The sequence below is a fragment of the Odocoileus virginianus genome, chromosome 6 (assembly GCF_023699985.2).
Source record: "Odocoileus virginianus isolate 20LAN1187 ecotype Illinois chromosome 6, Ovbor_1.2, whole genome shotgun sequence".
In the NCBI taxonomy this organism is placed as follows: Eukaryota; Metazoa; Chordata; class Mammalia; order Artiodactyla; family Cervidae; genus Odocoileus; species Odocoileus virginianus.
Window position 1 is genome coordinate 32163838 of NC_069679.1, and position 19405 is coordinate 32183242.

General features: G+C 35.3%; 1 protein-coding gene across 4 annotated transcripts in view; it reads right to left on the reverse strand.

Annotated features, from left to right (window-relative positions):
* NEMF (nuclear export mediator factor) overlaps positions 1-19405 on the reverse strand; it is a 51820-nt gene that overhangs the window by 12833 nt on the left and 19582 nt on the right. The window contains exons 16-25 of one of the 4 annotated variants that reach the window (XM_020910536.2): positions 16569-16657; positions 10422-10525; positions 8997-9059; positions 5393-5505; positions 3963-4020; positions 3441-3499; positions 3270-3357; positions 1432-1705; positions 665-707; positions 468-517 (exon numbers count right to left, since the gene is read on the reverse strand). In XM_020910536.2, the coding sequence (XP_020766195.2) occupies positions 468-517; positions 665-707; positions 1432-1705; positions 3270-3357; positions 3441-3499; positions 3963-4020; positions 5393-5505; positions 8997-9059; positions 10422-10525; positions 16569-16657 (941 nt within the window). Of the gene's footprint in view, positions 1-467; positions 518-664; positions 708-1431; positions 1709-3236; positions 3358-3440; positions 3500-3962; positions 4021-5392; positions 5506-8996; positions 9060-10421; positions 10526-16568; positions 16658-19405 lie in introns of all 4 variants that reach the window. The other 3 variants (XM_020910529.2, XM_020910524.2, XM_020910519.2) reach the window with 3 other exon arrangements.

Below are 19405 nucleotides of genomic sequence, written 5' to 3' on the forward strand. Positions count from 1 at the left end.
AGCTTGAAACATTGCAAGAATTATCAAAATATGATCCAGAGACATGAAGTAAACAAATGATGTTAGAAAAATGATGCCAACAGATTTGCTCCATATAGGGTTACCATAAACCTTCAATTTGTTAAAAAAAATCAAAAATCTGCAAAGCACAATAAAATGTGGTATGCCTGTATTCCTCTTCACTTCTGTCAATAGTATCACAGAATCAGCCTATCTATTTAATATACTGCAATTATTACCATACATATTTATGTAATAAAAGGTCTGTTTTGTGTTACTTGACCTATCTGATTATAGTGGCAGACGGGGCCCTTAAAAGAGAAAAACCTATCAGAGCTGAATGTAAAAAACAAAACAAAATTTATGCTAAATCTTGGTAATTTTAATGAGATCTTTATAACAGCCAAGTGATCTGCCATAACCGAACTGTCAGTTACAAAAAATAGATATAACACAAGTATATTTACCTTCTTTCCTTGGCTGACAAATGCCTCCGGCTCTGCAATTTACTGTCACTCTATTAAAATTAAAACAAAAACACAAGCAAATACAAACAATAACATCACTACTGTTAATTTTTCAAAAGCCAAAATTAAAAAGTAGAAAATTACTCTTATTGAGAATGACATGATGTTCTTCAAAACACTTTGAAGAAAAATGTTACCATATTAGAAGATTCCTCTTTTGAAGCCAATTTCTGGAGGGACCTATGGAAACAAACAGAAAGAGGAGTCTACAAGCCTTTACAGGCATTCAGTTACAAAGCCCCCAAACATTCCCATATTACTCTCCTAATTAATTATTGGCCATGCTATCTATACATTTTCAAATTTGGTAAGATTAGAAAAAGTATAATCAAATTGCTAATCTTAAAAAAAATTGCTCATCTTCTCACTTTATATTCTTAAATAGCTGACATGTATTGGACACCTATAATATGCCAGGCACTGCGAGATGCTTTACATGCATATAACCACAAAAACCCTATGAAGGGTGGTACCATTCTCTTTTCACCAAGAAGGAAACTGAAGCTTAGACTCAGTCACCTGCCCAAGGACCCACTTTAAGACTCAATACTGGTCTGACTCCTAAGCCTTTCTTAACTACTAAAATAATAAAGTTTTTATAGCTATGGTGTTGTTTACCTAGTGATCTGTGAGACATTAAAGACTAAGATACCCTTTTTAAAAGAGTGTAATTGCCCTTTTATTTTATTTTCACCTAGTTTGGCAACTTTCACATTTACCGTATTTTTTTACCCAGCGTCCTGAGAATTTAAGAGAGTTCTACCTCCTTATCAAATGGTGAACAGACAGTAAGATCGTAGAACAATGGAGGGTAAAAGCACTGAAGTCAATCTTGGCATTGTTTTTATAAGGTCATCACTCCCAGCTTACAAAATAAGACTGAAAATTATGGCTTTGAAATTACCTTTGGGACTGAAGGTGGGACAAGTCAATGGAAGTATCAGGATAATGTAATGTCTCTTCTTCATCCTTCATTTCACCAACAGGTTCCTGATCTTTTACCACCCCCTCAGACTCTCCTTCATCTTCAGAGCTTTCTTCCTGAATTAGTTCATTTAGTTCATTGCCACCACTCTGAATAGTAATATCCTCTTGGTCAACCTGAGTCACGAGCTCCACTTCCACAGGAGTTTCATGTAATTCGTCTTTATCTTCTTCACTGCTACTTTCACCCCCATCTGCTATATTACAATAAGGAAAGTCAGAGTGCTATCATCACAACAAAGTTAGATGATTTCCTTGAAAACTTCATAAAAATATTCTGTTCACTCCCTAGTTCTCCAAAACATCACCAGAAAAATATTGGATCGTCCCCAAAGGTTACTCTGACTTAGATAAAAGGATACTCTGTATCCGGAATTGACTGGAATAAATGATCTCCAAGATCCTATACCACAATAAATTGCTTAGACATTGCAATCATTTCTGCAATGAAAACTGTATCTTTTCTTTGTTATTTCCAAAACGAGAAAAACAGAAGCAGTTGTAGAAATTCTGCCAATTTTATCATAATTTGCACATGAGAACTGAAATGAAATAAAACAAGTTATGTAACTGGCACACAGCAAGTGTTCACACTTTTGCAAAAGGACCACCATCTAGTGGTAATAATATGGTCCAGTTGTGCGTGTGTGTGCACTCAGTTGCTTCAGTCATGTCCAACTCTTTGCGACCCTATGGACTGAGGCCCACCAGGCTCCTCTGTCCATAGATTCTCCAGGCAAGAATACTGGAGTGGGTTGCCATGCCCTCCTCCAGGGGATCTTCCTGAACCAAGGATCAAACCTGTGTTTCCTGCATCTTCTCCAGTTACCTCACCTGTAAAAATTAGATGCCACCAGCCAAGGATGGTTGTGAGAATTCAATAGAAAATAATGTAAATAAAGTATTCATGTCAGGAACGTGGTGAAAATTCAGTAAAACAGAATCATGTTTAACAGTAGTTGTTAAGTGAAACAATGAGATACTATTCTTAAGAAGCAAGGACTGTAAAATATGTAAAAATAACCTCGAGGGCACATATTCCCTAGTTCCTTTAGGTAGGCAGGTTAATTTATTCCAGCAACCATAGCTGCTCTCTACTTGAAGCAAACATATTATTAAATCAAGGTAAATTCTCATAAGAAACTGCATGTATAATAACTCATCTTTGTATTGCTTCTAAATCCTAAATCCAAAAGTAAATGCATATTTATATATACCTGAGTCTATCTCTGCTAAACACGTTTATGTATTACTCATTAATACTGGGCTCCCCAGGTGGTACTGGTGGTAAAGAGCTCGCCCGTCAATGCAGGAGACCTATGAGACCCGGGTTCAAACCCTGGGTCGGAAGATCCTCTGGAGAAGAGCAGAGCAGCCCGCTCCAGTCTTGCCTGGAGAATCCCATGGGCAGGTCCTGGCGGGCCACAGCTTACAGGGCTGCAGAGTTGGACACAGCTGAAGTGACCTAGCATACATGCATGCATTAAATACTGAAGTTTTACAATATAAACACACGTTCAAGTATTGGTTATGGATTCAAAAACTTTATAATTCACTAGAATAAGTATATTGAACATTTCAAAAAACAAAAATTCAATACCACTGACAACAAGTCGGGCATTTTTGAAATTTTAATTATCCCCAGAGACGATCTTCTAAAAATTCAGAAGCAAAACTAGACAATGGAAAACATGATCAGCTACTTTATTAAAATCTGTATACTACCTAGTTGTTCCACTTCTTCTGATATGAGCTCACTTGTACAACTCGCCAGTGTCTCCATGTCTTCATCCTGCACTCTGACTTTTCGTTCACCCCGATGTCTCCAAACACAAGACTCATCTACCTACAGAAACAGTTCTTTTCACTGGTGGAACTTTAGGTAAGACTAGTGAAAATCAGGAAAAAAAAAAAAAAGCTGAAGAATACCTTAAAGAGGAAGCTAAACCCCATCATTAGATGTGAAGGAGGAAGGAAATTCTTTTTTCCTGTAAAGATAATGTACAGTTTTAAAATTCCATTTTCTGCATTTTATGCTTATAAGATATCTGACACAGTGGTCAAATTTGTTCTTTTTTTTTTTGCTGTCATCAAGCAAGATTTTCCATTAATAGACTCTGGCATTATGTATAGGAATAAGAATTAAGAAAGAAAAAATATGAAAGCTTGCTCTCATCTTCTGGATTAGTCAGATCTTGAATAATCTATTTTTCGAAAAAAGGTCATGTTATTTACTTTCTTACCCTTATAAACGTAAACTATGTGAGAGAACATTGTCATTAATAAAAATATATGTGGCATGAGAATGTCAAATGCTAAATTTGCCAAACCACAGTAAAATCTTCCTTATTTAATAACATACTTCATATATGAAATCAGAATAATTAGTTTCTGAGAATGTTAGCAGATGGTCTTCAAACCTATCTCCATAATCCACTGACAAGTCATTACCTCTTATCATGAAGCTTCCTGTGGTCAAATATTCCCCAGTTGGTGCTGTTTTAGATACCTGAGAAACACAATGATACATTATACTCTTGTCTTAAACACATTTTTAAAATTTTCACCTGAGAAAGTAAAGCCATATTAAAGTAAACAGCAGTATGTCCTGAAAAGTTTATAATTTAGCAAAAATTCTTAACACTGAAAGGACAAATATCTCTTCAAAGATAGGTGTAACTTTGTCAGTAACAAAGAGAAGAAATAACAAAGGATATACTACATCAATCATTTTCAAATGCCGTAGACCAGAGCCACAACTGACCTACATAGCCTCTCATGTGAGATAAAACAAGAAAAACAAGGATAGTTTAAAAAGCTTAACATAAAGGTATAAAACTATATTAACTCTATTTATTACATTAAATCATTTCCTGAGATTTTTTTTTTTTCCCTGGCTGGGGTTGGGGAGAGGGGATAGGGGGAAGGGGATGAAATAACCTTTCATCTTATTTATTTGGGGGGGTAATGAAATAACCTTTCATTTTAGTAAATAAGGATAATAGCTTATTTTTAAAAATATATTCTAACTTGGCAAAATAGGAAGTGAGCAATATAATTCCAAAATTTAAAAAAATTTTACACATCTGTGAAACACCCAAATTTGACAGTATCTTTACTAGTAATAGGTATGCAGGGGATTAAAAGCACACTAAAAAAAACCTATTCATAAAACAATTAAAGCCATTTTTATTACACTGCAACAGGCAGAAAAAATAACCCCAGAAGTGATATTAATTTCCTAAGAACACAGTATCACAGCACAGCAGAAAACAAATACAAACAAATATAAAAAGAAACTAAATCTAAGGGAGGATAATGGTATTGAACTTTTTTAATCTTGCTGTATAACTTTAAGACTTTGAAAAGCAATGTGAAATCATATATGGAATGTGAAATCATATATGGAATGAAGTACCATCAAGAAAATAGCATTAACCACAAAAAAATGGCAATTACTAAAACCAAGGGTATAGAAAAAAAAGAAAAAACACTGATAACCTACTTTACAGGAAAAGCCAGAGAGAACTGAGAAAATTTCAACAAAGGTGAACAGGTGAAAGACCTTTTAGGTCAGTGTGCCAGTCATAACTGAACAGTCCATCCTATGGATAGAGCATGAATCGCTCTAAGCCTCTGCTCGAATCTTACCCTTCCAGAAAGGCTTTCCCTGACACTATATTCAAAATGGTAGCCTGTATCACTCTCTATCCCCTTACTATGCTTTAAAAAAACTTTGTTACCTGCCACTATATATTTTTCTTCAATATCAAAATGTCAACTCCATCACAAGGTACTTTGCCTTGTTCATTCTATACCCTCAAAATTTGGAACACAGTTACCCTTCTCACTAAATTAAGAAACAGGACCACCCTTATTACCTGATGATGGTACACCCACCAAGCACTAGTGATAACTCGAGCGTCCCAAGCAGCACTGTAGCAAAGAGCCATTGTGCCAGCTTCAGTCAAGGTCCGAGGGGGAATCGGCTCTCCTGTAATAACAATACTACGATGTTTCAGTACCGACTTAGGACCTTCTAGAGCAAGACATGGAAACCATATACAGGATGACAGGCTCATTTCTCTTGTATTTTAAATAACAATAGCACACTTTAACTTCAGTAGTGTATGAAATTACTATTTTTATTAAAAAAATGTATTTATACAACAGGTTTTTAAATGGTCTAAGTAAATAAGTTCAGAAAATATCCTTTCACTTTTATCGGTTATTCTAACCTCATTCTAGAAAGGATAATTTAGAAAAACCTATTTAAAGGTTAAAGACTGCCAGAATTACTATATTGCCTAAAAAGTAAAAATCAAGAACATATTAACAGATCCCTAAGTAAGAATTCAAATATTTTAAAACTGGGATATAACTCCAATACTATAAAATTCACTTTTAAAGTATATAATTCTGAGTTTTGATATGTTCATAAAGCTTTATAATCATTACCATTAATTCCAGAATATTTTCATCATCTGCAAAATAAATTCTGTATTTATTAACAGTCACTTTTCATTTTTCCCAGCCACTGACAATCACTAATCTACTTTCCGTCTCTATGGATTTTCCTATTTTGGAATTTCATATAAATGGAATCATATATACCTGGCTTCTTTCACTTAGCATGTTTTCAAGGTTCATTCATGTTAGAGCATTTGTCAATACTTCATTTCCTTTTAAGACTGAATAATATTCTACCTTATGGATATACCACATTGTATCTATTAATCAGCTGACACAGATACAGGTTGGGGATTCCCTGGTTGCTCAGTGGTAAAGAATCCACTTGCCAATGCAAGAGACTCAGGTTTGATCCCTGTATTGGGAAAATCCCCTGGAGAAGGAAATGGCAACCCACTCCAGTATTCTTGCTTGGGAAATCCCACGGACAGAGGAGCCTGGTGAGCTATGGGGTCACAATGAATGGGACACAACTTAGTGACTAAACAACAATAACAACAGAGATACAGGGTATTTCCATTTCTTGGCTATTATAAATATTTTCAAACAAGTTTGGACATATTTTTAATTATCTTGGGTATATATCTAGGAGTGGGTCACATGGTAAATTCTATGTTTAACTTTTTCAGAAACTATCAAACTATTTCCTATTGCAGCTAGATCATTGTCCATTCCCACCAGCAGTGTATAAAGAGTCCAGTCTCTCCACAACCTCACCAACTCATTACTGTTTTTGGCTTTTTTATTTGGATTTTTCCCCATCCTGTGTGGCTTGTGGAATTTTCTTCCCTAACCAGTGACTGAACCTGAGCCCTCAGCACAGACAGCTTGGAGTTCTAATCACTGGACCACTAGGAATTTCCACAGTGTTTTTTAAATGTTCTTGTGGGTGTTAAGTGGCATTTCACTGGGGTTTTGATTTGCATGCATTTCCTTAATGGATGAATGATGCTAAGCATCTTATCATGTGCTTGTGGGCTACTTGTATATCTTTAGAGAAACATCTATTTGACATTTTAATAACTGTTCATTTTAAAATTGCCTTTCTACTGTTGAGTCAAAACAGTTCCAGAGTGTTTTGGATATTGATCCTTTATCAGGTAAATGATTTGCAAATATCTTCTCCCATTCTGTGGAGTGTCTTTTAATTTTCTCGATAGAGTCCTTTGAATTAAAGTTTTAGTTTTTGCATAACTCTAATTTACATTTTTTTCTTTGGTTGCTTATGCTTTTGGTGTCGTATCTAAAATGACACCAAAGCCAATGACTTCCAGAGCCAATATTATAAAGATTTACACCTCATTTTCTTCTAACAGTCTTAGAATTTTAGCTCTTAAATTTAGGTCTATGATGTATTTGAGTTCATTTTTATTAGTGGTAGGAAGTTCCTATTTCTAACTTCATTCTTTGGCACATGGATATTAATTGCCCCAGCCCTATTTGTTGAAAAGATTATTCTATCCTTACTGAATGGCCTTGGCACCCTTGCTAAAAATCAACTGACTATAAACAAGGAATCTCAATTCTCTTTATTAATCTATCAGTTCATTCTCATACCACACTGTCTTGATACAACATTGATAGCTGTTTTGTAGGAGGTTTTAAGGAAGTGTGAGGACTCCAAATTAGTTCTCCATTTTCAAGAATGATTTGGCTAATCTAGTTTCTCTGCATTTCCACATGAATTTTAGGATGAATTTTGTCCATCTCTGCAAAAACAGGCAATGGTGAGAGAGACTGCACCACATTTGCTGATTAGTGTGGGAAATACTGAACAATATCAGAACAATATTAAGACTTTCAATTTATAAACATTGGAAATCTTCCCATTTATTTAGATCTTCTTTAATTTCTTTCAATGATGTTTTGTAGTTTGGTGTGCATGTCTTTTTGGTAAGTTTGTTACTAAATATTTTATTCTTCTTCAATGCTGTTATAAGTGGATGTTTTATTAATTTCCTCTTAATATTGCTCATTACTAGTATATAAAAACATAACTGACATTTTATATATTGACCTTATACCCTAGATATTGCTGAACTTGTTAACTAATAATTTTTGGTGGATTCCTTAAGGTTTTAAATATATAAGATTATGCCATTTGCAAACAGAGACACTTTTATCTGTTCCTTATCAATTTGGATATTTTAAACTTTTCACTGCCTAATGGCCTACTCAGAACCTCCATATGATGTTGAGTAGAAGCATGGCAAGAACAGATGTACACATGTTATTCCTGATCTTGGGGGGAAAGCTCTCAGTCTTTCCCAATTAAGCATGATTTTCAGCTGTGGATTTTTTATAGATGTTATTTACCAACTTGAGGACATGTCCATCTATTCTTAGCTTGTTGAGTATTTTTATCACAAATGAGTACTAGATTATTACCAAAGGCTTTAAGGCTTTTTTGTATTAGTTGAGATCATCATGTGGTTTTTGTCCTCTATTCTACTAATATACTGTATTACACTGATTAATTTTCATATGTTAAATTAACCTTGCATTCCTGGGAATAAATCCCACTTTATCATACGTATAATCCTTATAATATACTGCTGGATTCAATTTCCTAATAGTCTGTTGAGAATTTTTGTGTCTCTATTCATAAATGACATTGGTCAGTGGTTTCCTTCGCTGTGATGTCTTTGTCTGGTTTTGTTATTAGGGTAACACTAGTCCCATAGAACGAGTTAGAAAGTTCTGTCTCTTCTGCCTTTTGGAAGAGTTTATGAAGGATTGATGTTCAGTCTTCTTTAAAAGTCCTATAGATTTTAGGAATTTGAATCTTATTTTTTTAGTTAGTATAGTTAAAGGTTTATCAATTTTATTGATCTTTTCAAAGAACTAGCTTTGGTTTTATTGATTTTCTCTATGGTCTTTCTGTTTTATTTCTACTCTGTATCTTATTGATGGATTGAAACATCATTATAAAGTGTCCCTTATCTCTATTAGTGTTTTTTCTCTTATACTCAAACAAAAGACTAAACTTCTGAATAACAGAATGAATTACATTACCTGTTGGATTCTTAATTACACAGCTAGTTGCTCCATGAAGGTCAGCATGGACATAAATGTCCCCTTTAAAACAAATAAATACTACTGTAAGTCTTATTTCTGCTTAAGTTGAAATTGTTTATTTGTTGTTTAAAGGGTTCAAAACCCAAAACGTATAAGAAAATGAAGAAAGAAAAGACCATCTCCCACCTGTGGGAGGATTTCTCATAGGCCTCCTCAGAGGAGAGCTATGCTAAGAAGGCAGATAAAATGGTCCTAGTTCTTCTCCCTCCCTCCATCCACACCCTCTCTGCTCTATGACCCTGAAGCCGTATCAGGAGGTGGAGTCCACTCCCCTGTCACTGAAATATGGGCCCACCCCTTGACGAAGAGAAGGTGGCAGACATGACCAAAGGCCAGTTCCCAGTCTAGGCCTAGACAGGCCTTGTATGCTTCCTCTTCTTCCTCTCAAAAATTTGCTGAGTTACCATACAAGCGAGCCCAGGTTAGCCTGCTGATTGGTGAAAGAAACTTGGTGATGAGTGAGTCATCCTAGCAAATGCAAAGGTCCTGAGAACCACAGATGGTTGACAAATGTGACAAACAATCATGAAGCCAGACTGAAGATAAGTAAGAAATGAGACTAGAGAAGAAGCCAGGAACCTTGTAAGCCACAATAAGGACTCCTAGTTTTATTCTGAAATGTGTGATGACAAATAAATAAATGAGGATATAGATGAATGCATGGATGATGGTCAACTAGGGAAAAGTAAAGTGCCTGGTTTCTAACAGAAAAAATGAGCAGCCACTGTTTGCCATGGATAGTTCATCTGAGATTTGAAACTCAAAGAAGAGCAAAGCCCATACAGTTCCATGAAAGGCTCAGCTCACAATGAATAGAGTTAGAGAAGACAGAGAGCAAGCCCTGGGTACCATGTAACCTGAACCCTATTGTTTTCTTTCCTGCTTCTGAATCCTCAAAGGACATAACATTAGCTCTGATATTGATTATTGATTTCTGATACCCATACTGAGGGTTCAGCCACAGTGAAGTGATGGTTATCAGCAAACAAAAACAAATGAGAGGCCTTACAACACAGGGGTGAAGCCCTGTTTCTAAATGCGTAAATGTTTACAAACTTCAGCATTTAAAAATTAAGCTTTAAAAAATCTGATGTACAGCCACTTTAGAGAATTAAAAGCTATTTTGTTAATGTAGCAGAAAACCAGGAATCTAATACTACAGATTACCCTCAGCATTAATCCTTTAGGAATATTCACTTAAAATGAGAATTAAGTATCAAAGCACATATTCAACCATAAACCATGAAACTACCAATTAAATCTGTCAAACAAAGGAGTACAAGATGAAAATCTACACCTAATACTGAGATAACCAATTCAATTACTTAAGAGAAAATTCTTTCGAATTTTAATCTTACTTACCTGGTGTCAAGTATCTTTTCACAATTATTTCATTCTGTTGCTGATCTCGTCCACCAATAATTAGATAGTTCTCTGAGCTAATGAACCAGAGGAATTTCTCAAACCTACCAAATTTTAAAGAAAAAAGTTAACATTTTTTCCCCTTCATAGTTGCCTGAATTCAGATCCTTTTAATCAACAAAATGAACCAGAAGGCTCTTCTACATGTAGGTTAAGACAACTTGATGGCTTAATTTCTTACGATATCAAGCTGAATTTTACTGAAAACTTGTAATAAATTGCCTTAGGATATTCTTAAGACAGTCTTAGTAGAAAGCAATTTAATATTATGTTTAAAAAAATGTTCTCTCTTTATCTCCTTCCCATATAGACAGTCTTGGACTGAAGTTGTAATAATGAATTACAAAAAGAATAAAATGTCACCTGGTCCCTAGCTTTAGCTCTCTTTCAGTGGGGCACTGGATATTCTTTGGGACTGCAGGTAAGAAAGAAAAATTGTTTTCCCACCCTGTCCTCAATCAACTGAATGTTTACATATGTGACATTCTTTACACTTAAAATACGTAAAACCAAAAATTGTCATCAGAAGTGTAAAATTACAACTTTTCTGAAGAAGCAAATTAACTTGGGTTTTCATGGTTAGTACATACCACCACAGGAAAAAAAAAAAGTGTAACTGCTATATTTAAAATGGCAAAGACCTATTGTATAGCACATGGAACTAAGCTCAATGTTATGTGCCAGCTTGGATGGGAGGCAGGATTGAGGAAGAACAGATACATGCATATGTATGGCTGAGTCCTTTCGCTATTCACCTGAAACTACCACAACACTGTTAACCAGCTATATACCCCAATACAAAATAAGGTGTTTTTTTTTAAGTGAAGAGTGTATATTTGTATGATACTTAGAAAATGAGATGAACATAAATATTCCTATGCTACTTATGACTAGTAGGATCATCTTTTTATGATTTAACCTACAATTTTAAAATTTCTGGCTAAATATGATAGATTGGGGACGTCCCTGGTGGTCCAGTGGCTAAGACTCTGTACTCCCAATGCAGGGGGACCGGGTTCGATCCCTGGTCAAAGAACTAGACCCCTCATGCTGCAACTAAGGGACTTAGCATAGCCAAATAAATAAATATTAAAAAAAAAAGACAGGTTGAACACAGGCATTAAACGAAACTCTCATATCAAATATAACAGCAGAAGGATTCTACTCTTATTTTCTAAAATGATTTTTTATTAAGTAATACACATACAGGGTTCAAAATTTAAGACTATATAGAAATGTAGATTGAGAGATCCTACATCTCTTTATCTTCTACCACTGCTACTGACCAAGGGGCCATTAGCTTCTGATGTACCCCTCTCAAGTATTTCTTTATATATAAAAAAGCTAAAATAAACTGCTTATTCTAAACCTTTTCATTTTTAGACATAACACACTGTTCTGCATCTTTTTTTCTCTTTTTACTTAAAAATATATTTTCCTCATTGCTGAATGGATGTATTATCGATTTAACCACTTCCCACTGATGGTAAAAAGGTTTGTAAAATGACATATACCCAATAAGGACAAAAAGAATGAGAAAGGTAAATTAGGGATGTATTTTGTAATCATCCTAGCAAAGGAATGCATAACTAACAGGCCAAAAAAAAAAGTCAACTAATCAAAAGAAAGCAATAAGGAAGACAAAAAAGAACATAGAATGACACATGACACATAGAAAGCAAACAGTAAGACAGAAGATTTAAACCAAAATATATCAGAAATTGTATTAAATATAAACACAGTCAATTCTCTTGGAGCTTCCATGGTGGCTCAGATGGTCAAGAATCTGCCTTCAACGAGAGAGACCTAGGCTCGATTCCCAGATTGGGCAGATACCCTGGAGAAAGGAACAGCAATCCACTCTAGTACTCTTGCCTGTAGAATTCATGGACAGAGGAGCCTGGTGGGCTACAGTCCACGTGGTCACAAAGAGTTGGACATGACTGAGTGACTAATACACATACACAGTCATTTTTCCAGGTAAAATGCAAAGACTATCAGACTGGGAAAAAAACAATAAATATATCCTTTTAAAAAAAAATAAAAAAATAAAAAAACAATACATATATCCTTTAAAACATAAGGATATAAAAATGCTGAAATACAATGATGGCAAAAGATAATACCATGCAAACACAAACCAAAACCAGTTGAAACAGTCTGAACATCTCGCATAGACAGATAAAATAGATGTAAGTTAAAAGGACATTTCATTAAAATTAATAAAAGGCTCAATTCACTGAAAAGATAAAACAGTTCTACACTGGTATTACCTAACTAGATAGCCTTAACATATATGAAGCAAAAATGCAAAAGTAAAAGGAGCGACAATCCACAATTGTATGATATTCGACATATCTCTCTCAGTAATTGGAAAAACAATCATTAAAAAGAATCAAAGGTGCCAAAAATTTGAACATGATTAATAAACATGACTTGATATTTAAAGAAATGTACTCAATAACTAGAAAAGACATTCTTTTCAATTATACATGAAACATTTATAAATAAAGCTTGTCTATAAATAGACTGAACCAGAAAACAAGTTTCAACAAACATCAAATGTCTGAGGTACAGAATACCATCTCTATTACACAAATTAAGCTAAAAATTAGTAACAAAAATATAACCAATCCCCCTCTCAATATGTTTGGAAAGTAAGACATATACTTCTAAATAATGCACGGGTGGAGGAATCACACTGGAAATGAGAATATATCTTGACATGAAAGATAATGAAAATACTAAACAACAAAATGCTTTAGATGCAGATAAAGCCATGTTGATATAAATTTATTGCTTAAATATATTAGAAAAGAAGCTCAGGGAGGGGAAAAAAAAAATCAATGAACTAAGCTTCTGTTTCCAGAAATCAGAAAGGGAAATGCAAAAAAAAAAAAAAACCCCAAAGAAAAGTACAAAGATGAAAATAATTATTAAAATAGCACATATATAATATGGAGATCAATAGTTTAAAACTAGTTTTTTAAGGATCCTAATACTACTGAAAATCCTCTGGTCAGATTAATTAAGAAAAAGAGAAGGCACAAATAATTCTTGAATGAAAACGGAGAAGTAATTAAAGATTCTAGTGATGTTAGAAAGTTCAGTGGAGGGACTCCCCTGATGAACTAGTGTTAAAACTCCATGCTTTCACTAGAGGGGACACAGGTTTGACCCCTGGCCAGAGAACTAAGATCCCACATGCCACATGGTACAGCCAAAAAAAAGAAAAGAAGGCTAAATTGGATATTATAAACTTTTTGCCAATAAATTTCAAACTTTGGACAAAATAGACAACATCTTAGAAAAGCATTGCTAACCAAAACTAGAAAATCTGAGTGGTCCTATTATTTACTAAAGAATTTGAATCTGTAATGAAAAACTTTCCCATAAAGAAAATCTCAGATGACTTCCATCAAGGACAGTTGACAAAGGAACACTTCTCAGTTGTTTTATGAGATAATATAATCTTGTATCAATAGCTAACAAAAGCATTATGAGAAATGAAAATTACAGGTCAAGGATATCCAAGAGATGTTAGAGACAGAGAAAAGAAAAAAGCAAAAAAATTTCGAAAGCTGGAAAATAAATGGACAGGTGAGCCGACTCAAGAAGCTGAATCCTAAGCTGATGGTGCAAAAAGTCAAGAAACAAATCAACTTACACTTGTGTGACCCATAAAAAGCACAAAGTACTGCTAGAAATAGGGTTTAAGATGAAGTTTAAAACAGAAAGCCTGGCTAAAAATCTGATTAAGAAGTAACAACTTCCCTAGATCTTTCCAGCTTTGAACATGGTGGTAACTACCCCTTCAACATTCTAACAGAAAAGCCAGAAATTAAATCTCTAAAAAGGGTACAAAGAGGATTACTGGACTAGGGGAAATAAATCACAAATTACATATATTAATATGTAAAGATAGAGCAATTAAGTAAATGTATGAAATACTGGATACTAAGACTCTCTAGCTTATTATTTCCACTGGGCTCCTAAAACGGAGACAGCTAAGTCTTCACTTCTCCTTTCCTAGAAGCTTTTCTAGGAAAGGAGACCAGCTGAAGAGGCAAAAAGAAGGGACAAAAAGACATTAAGAGTTGTACAGAAAATGGACCACACAGGTTATTTTACAAGTCCAACAAACCACAAAAGAACTTCCAATCAGCATTTTACTGTTCTACTAGAAAACATGAGCAGACAGTCAAGGATCACCAGACATTAACACAAGTTGAACACTGGAGACAGAACTAAAAAAATAGAAAAAAGAAACTTGGAGAAGACAGACCTGTTAAGAAAACAATACTAAATAAAATGTAATACAGCAAAACTATTCTCAGTTATAAAGAAATGTACTGTTAAAAAACAGTAAGTTTTTTAAGTAACATTGAAATGACCAAAAATAGCTCAAAATTTAAACATAATAGGGAGAAATAGAAGATCAAAAAATTCAATGGAAGGATTGAAGATAAAGTTGAAAAAAAATCTCAGAATACACAACAAAAAGAGAGAGATGGAAAAAAAAATGCAGTAAAACTGGAGAACTGTTGATGGGGTCCCATATGTACAAAATAAGACTTTTAGAAAGTAAGAAAAAGAACGCAAACCAAAAAACAAACAGAGGGTGGCTGACTTTCTAAGAAATAGTTCAAGAAAACTTCTCAGTTTCCAAATGAAAAAGGCTCACAAATTATCCAGCATAAGGATAAAAACATCCTCACCAACATATTCACTATATTCTTGTGAAATTTTGGAAAATTAAGAGAAAACAAAAAAGATCCAGAAGTTTACAGAAAGGTAAAAACAAGTTTCCTATTAAAATTCAACTGTCAAATGACACCAAACTTCAAGATCAAATCTGGAAGTTAAGACAATGGAAAATGCCTTTTCAAAAGTCTGAGGAAAACATTTTCAAATTAGAATTCAATACCCATCAAAACTGTTAAGAGTAAAATAATTTTTTTATACATTGGAGACCTCAAAGCTTTACCTCTTACATACTCCTTTTCATGAAGTTTCTAGACCACACAGTCCATCACCAAAGAAAAAGGAAATTTGAGATTCAGGAGAGAGAGGTTAAAGAGAACTTGCAGAATAATAATCAAAGGAAAATTAAAAATGCTTAGAGAAACCATCTAGAACAAAGTAGATCAAAAAGCTCCAGTGAAGACTTCTGCAAGGAGATGATACTGGTAAGATTTCAATCATTTGAACATACTTGAAAGATAATTTGAACATAATTAAGAACAAAAGAAAAAGAAAGCAAATGAAACAATACAATCATTAACTTCAGGGAAGATAAAATGCTGAGCAGGAAAGGAAAAGAAAGCAGAATACTATACGATCCAGCTGTGACTACAATTTAAATATCCATAATACTATTAATCGGAGAAGGCAATGGCAACCCACTCCAGTACTCTTGCCTGGAAAATCCCATGGATGGAGGAGCCTGGTTAGGCTGCTGTCTATGGGGTTGTATAGAGTCGGACACGACTGAAGCAACTTAGCAGCAAAACTCTTAATACAGAATATCAATCTTGACAAAATTATGCTGTAACTATATTGAGATGCTAGGTGATGTGTGTGTATGTAATGGAGCACAAATGAAAAGAATAAAATCTTCACCTTTCCATAATGGGAAGTTATTAATAGAGTGTAAAACAGAAAAATTAGTCAGCAATATATTACTAAGAGAAACGGAAGTACGTAGCAAAACAATCAGCTGAAAGAACTAAAAGCTTCCTTGGTAGAGGAGGCAATAGGAGCAGGGAGAGACTTTCCTGGTGGTCCAGCAGTAAAGACTCCACCTTGCAATGTAGGTGACATGGCTTTAATCTCTGCTCAGGGAACTGAGATCCCACATGCCGTAGAGGAACGAAGTCCATGGGCAACACCTAGAGAGCCCACACACCGCGACTATTAGAGCCTGCCCTCTCGGGAGCCCGCATGCCACAACTCTGAGACCACTAGCTGCAAAAGCTTGCAGGGTTAGCGGTTTTTAACAGGCTTTGTAGAACTGCTTGATTTTCTAAACAATGTGCATGTAGAAGTTTGATAAAAACAAAATATATTTTAAAAACGAACACTTACCAATATACTTTTCTTGCTTTTTGAATAGAGGTAACTGTTTGGACTTCTTTTAAGGTTTGCTTTGTTTTCTTTTCTGCTGATTTGAATGCCTATTTATAAGAAAAGAGTTTTTAAGTAATTTGTTGAAAAATTTATTTAAATAATACCAAGTAAATGATAGGGCAAGAAATAGTTTAAATGCCACAAAATGACGCAATCTATATATTAATACACACAACATGCACATGAAAGTAATGAAAAAAACTCTGCCTTAAATATTAAAATGATTTTAAACAAATATCTGATTAAGACCTACCAAAAAAAGGGGGGGGGGTTCAAACAGTTCATTTGTTTGCCAAATAATCAGTGCAACCATACTGTAGATTTGGGGCTAGATGTCAGAGACACAACAATGAATAATTCACTGGGGTCTAGGAGAAGAGACATATAAATACATAATTATTCAAATAAACATGGTAAATGCTACAAAGGATGCTACAAGAGTATAACAAGGGAACCTAGATTTATAATTGATTATGGTCAAAGGTATATCTGAGGAAATGGCACTTAGGCTGAAGCCTGAAGGATTAATGGAATTACCAGTGCAAAGAATAATAAGATAAGGAAAAGGGCAGTTTGACCAGCAAGTATGATCACAGGGTAAAGTGTCAAAAAATGAGGGCGGAGAGGGAGATAGAACTAAGTCATGAAGGCCATTCATTTAACAGATTTTAGTGTGACTAGGTTCCAAGCAATATTCTAGGGACTGGGACACAGCAATGAATAAAACAGATAAAGATCCCATGTTCATGCAATCTACATTCTAGAGAGAAGACAGATAATCATATGTTGGGGTGTATGTTTTTAAACAAGAAAAACAAAGAGTCAAGAGAAATTGAGGGCAGTCGTATTTTTACTAAGAGTGGTCCAAAAAGGCCTTTCTGATAAAGGCTTATTTAAGTAGACACATGAATGAAGAGGGGGATCCAACCATAAAAAATCTGAGGGAAGAACATTCTTGGAAGAAAGAGCAGCGAGTGCAAAGGCCCTGAGAAAGTAGTGTGGGCCACTGTCGTGGAACAGTGTAAGATCCCACTGCAGTTGGAAAGAATATGTAACTGTGTGGTGCAGTTGCCAAATCATGTCCCAACTTTTGTTGACCCCATGGACTACAGCCCACCAGGCTCTTTTGTCTACGGGATTCTTCAGGCAAGAATACTGAAGTGGGTTGCCATTTCTTTCTCCAGAGGAACTCCCCAACCAGGGATCAAACTCTAGTCTCCAGCACTGCAGGTGGAGTCTTCACTGACTGAGCCACCAGGGAAGCCCCATGTAACAGGATAGGTGATGTGATCAAAGGGAAGTAGATTGTGTAGGACCTGAGGGGCCAGAAGGGCTTTACAGTGTCTTAAATAAGACAGGAAGAAACTGGAAGAGTCTGAACAGAGAATAATCACTTCATTTCTATTTAAAAGGATTTACTGAATATGAGAAAAGTCCAAGATGACACCAGTATTTTTAACTTGAGCAAAGGGGAAATTACTGAGAGAACTCCGGGGAAGACAGGCTTAGGGGAGAAAATAAATACTGGAAATACACACATTTTAAGCAAAATTAAATTTGAAAGTATTTCTGAATTTGAAAATCTCATTTAAAAATAGAAAAAATGATTCAGTTCAATTCAGTTCAGTCGCTCAGTCGTATCTGACTCTCTGCAATCCCATGAATCGCAGCATGCCAGGCCTCCCTGTCCATCACCAACTCCCGGGGTCCACCCAAACCTATGTCCATTGTGTCGGTGATGCCATCCAACCATCTCATCCTCTGTTGTCCCATTCTCTTCCTGCCCTCAATCTTTCCCAGCATCAGGGTCTTTTCAAATGAGTCAGTTCTCTGTATCAGGTGGCCAAAGTATTGGAGTTTCAATTCAACATCAGTCCTTCCAACGAACACCCAGGACTACTGATTTCCTTTAGGACGGACTGGTTGGATCTCCTTGCAGTCCAAGGGACTCTCAGGAGTCTTCTCCAACATCACAGTTCAAGAGCATCATCAATTCTGTATATGGCTGATTCATGTCAATGTATGACAAAAATCACTACAATATTGTAAAGTAATTAGCCTCCAACTAATAAAAATAAATGAAAAAAAAAAAAAGAGCATCAATTCTTCAGCGCTCACTTTCTTTACAGTCCAACTCTCACATCCATACATGACCACTGAAAAAAACCATAGCCTTGACTAGACAGACCTTTGTTGGCAAAGTCATGTCTCTGCTTTTTAATAGGCTGTCTATGTTGGTCATAACTTTCCTTCCAAGGAGCATCTTTTAATTTCATGGCTGCAATCACCATCTGCAGTGATTTTGGAGCCCAGAAAAATAAAGTCAGCCACTGTTTCCCCATCTATTTGCGTTGAAGTGATGGGACCAGATGCCATGGTCTTAGTTTTCTGAATGTTGAGCTTTAAGCCAACTTTTTCACTCTCCTCTTTCTCTCTCATCAAGAGGCTCTTTAGTTCTTCTTCACTTTCTGCCGTAAAGGTGGTGTCATCTGCGTATCTGAGGTTATTGATATTTCTCCTGGCAATCTTGATTTTAGCTTGTGATTCCTCCAGCCCAGCATTTCTCATGATGTACTCTGCATATAAGTTAAATAAGCAGGGTGACAATATACAGGCTTGACGTACTCCTTTTCCTATTTGGAACCAGTCTGTTGTTCCATGTCCAGTTCTAACTGTTGCTTCCTGACCTGCATACAGATTTCTCAAGAGGCAGGTCAGGTGTTCTGGTATTCCCATCTCTTTCAGAATTTTCCACAGTTTATTGTGATCCACATAGACAAAGGCTTTGGCATAGT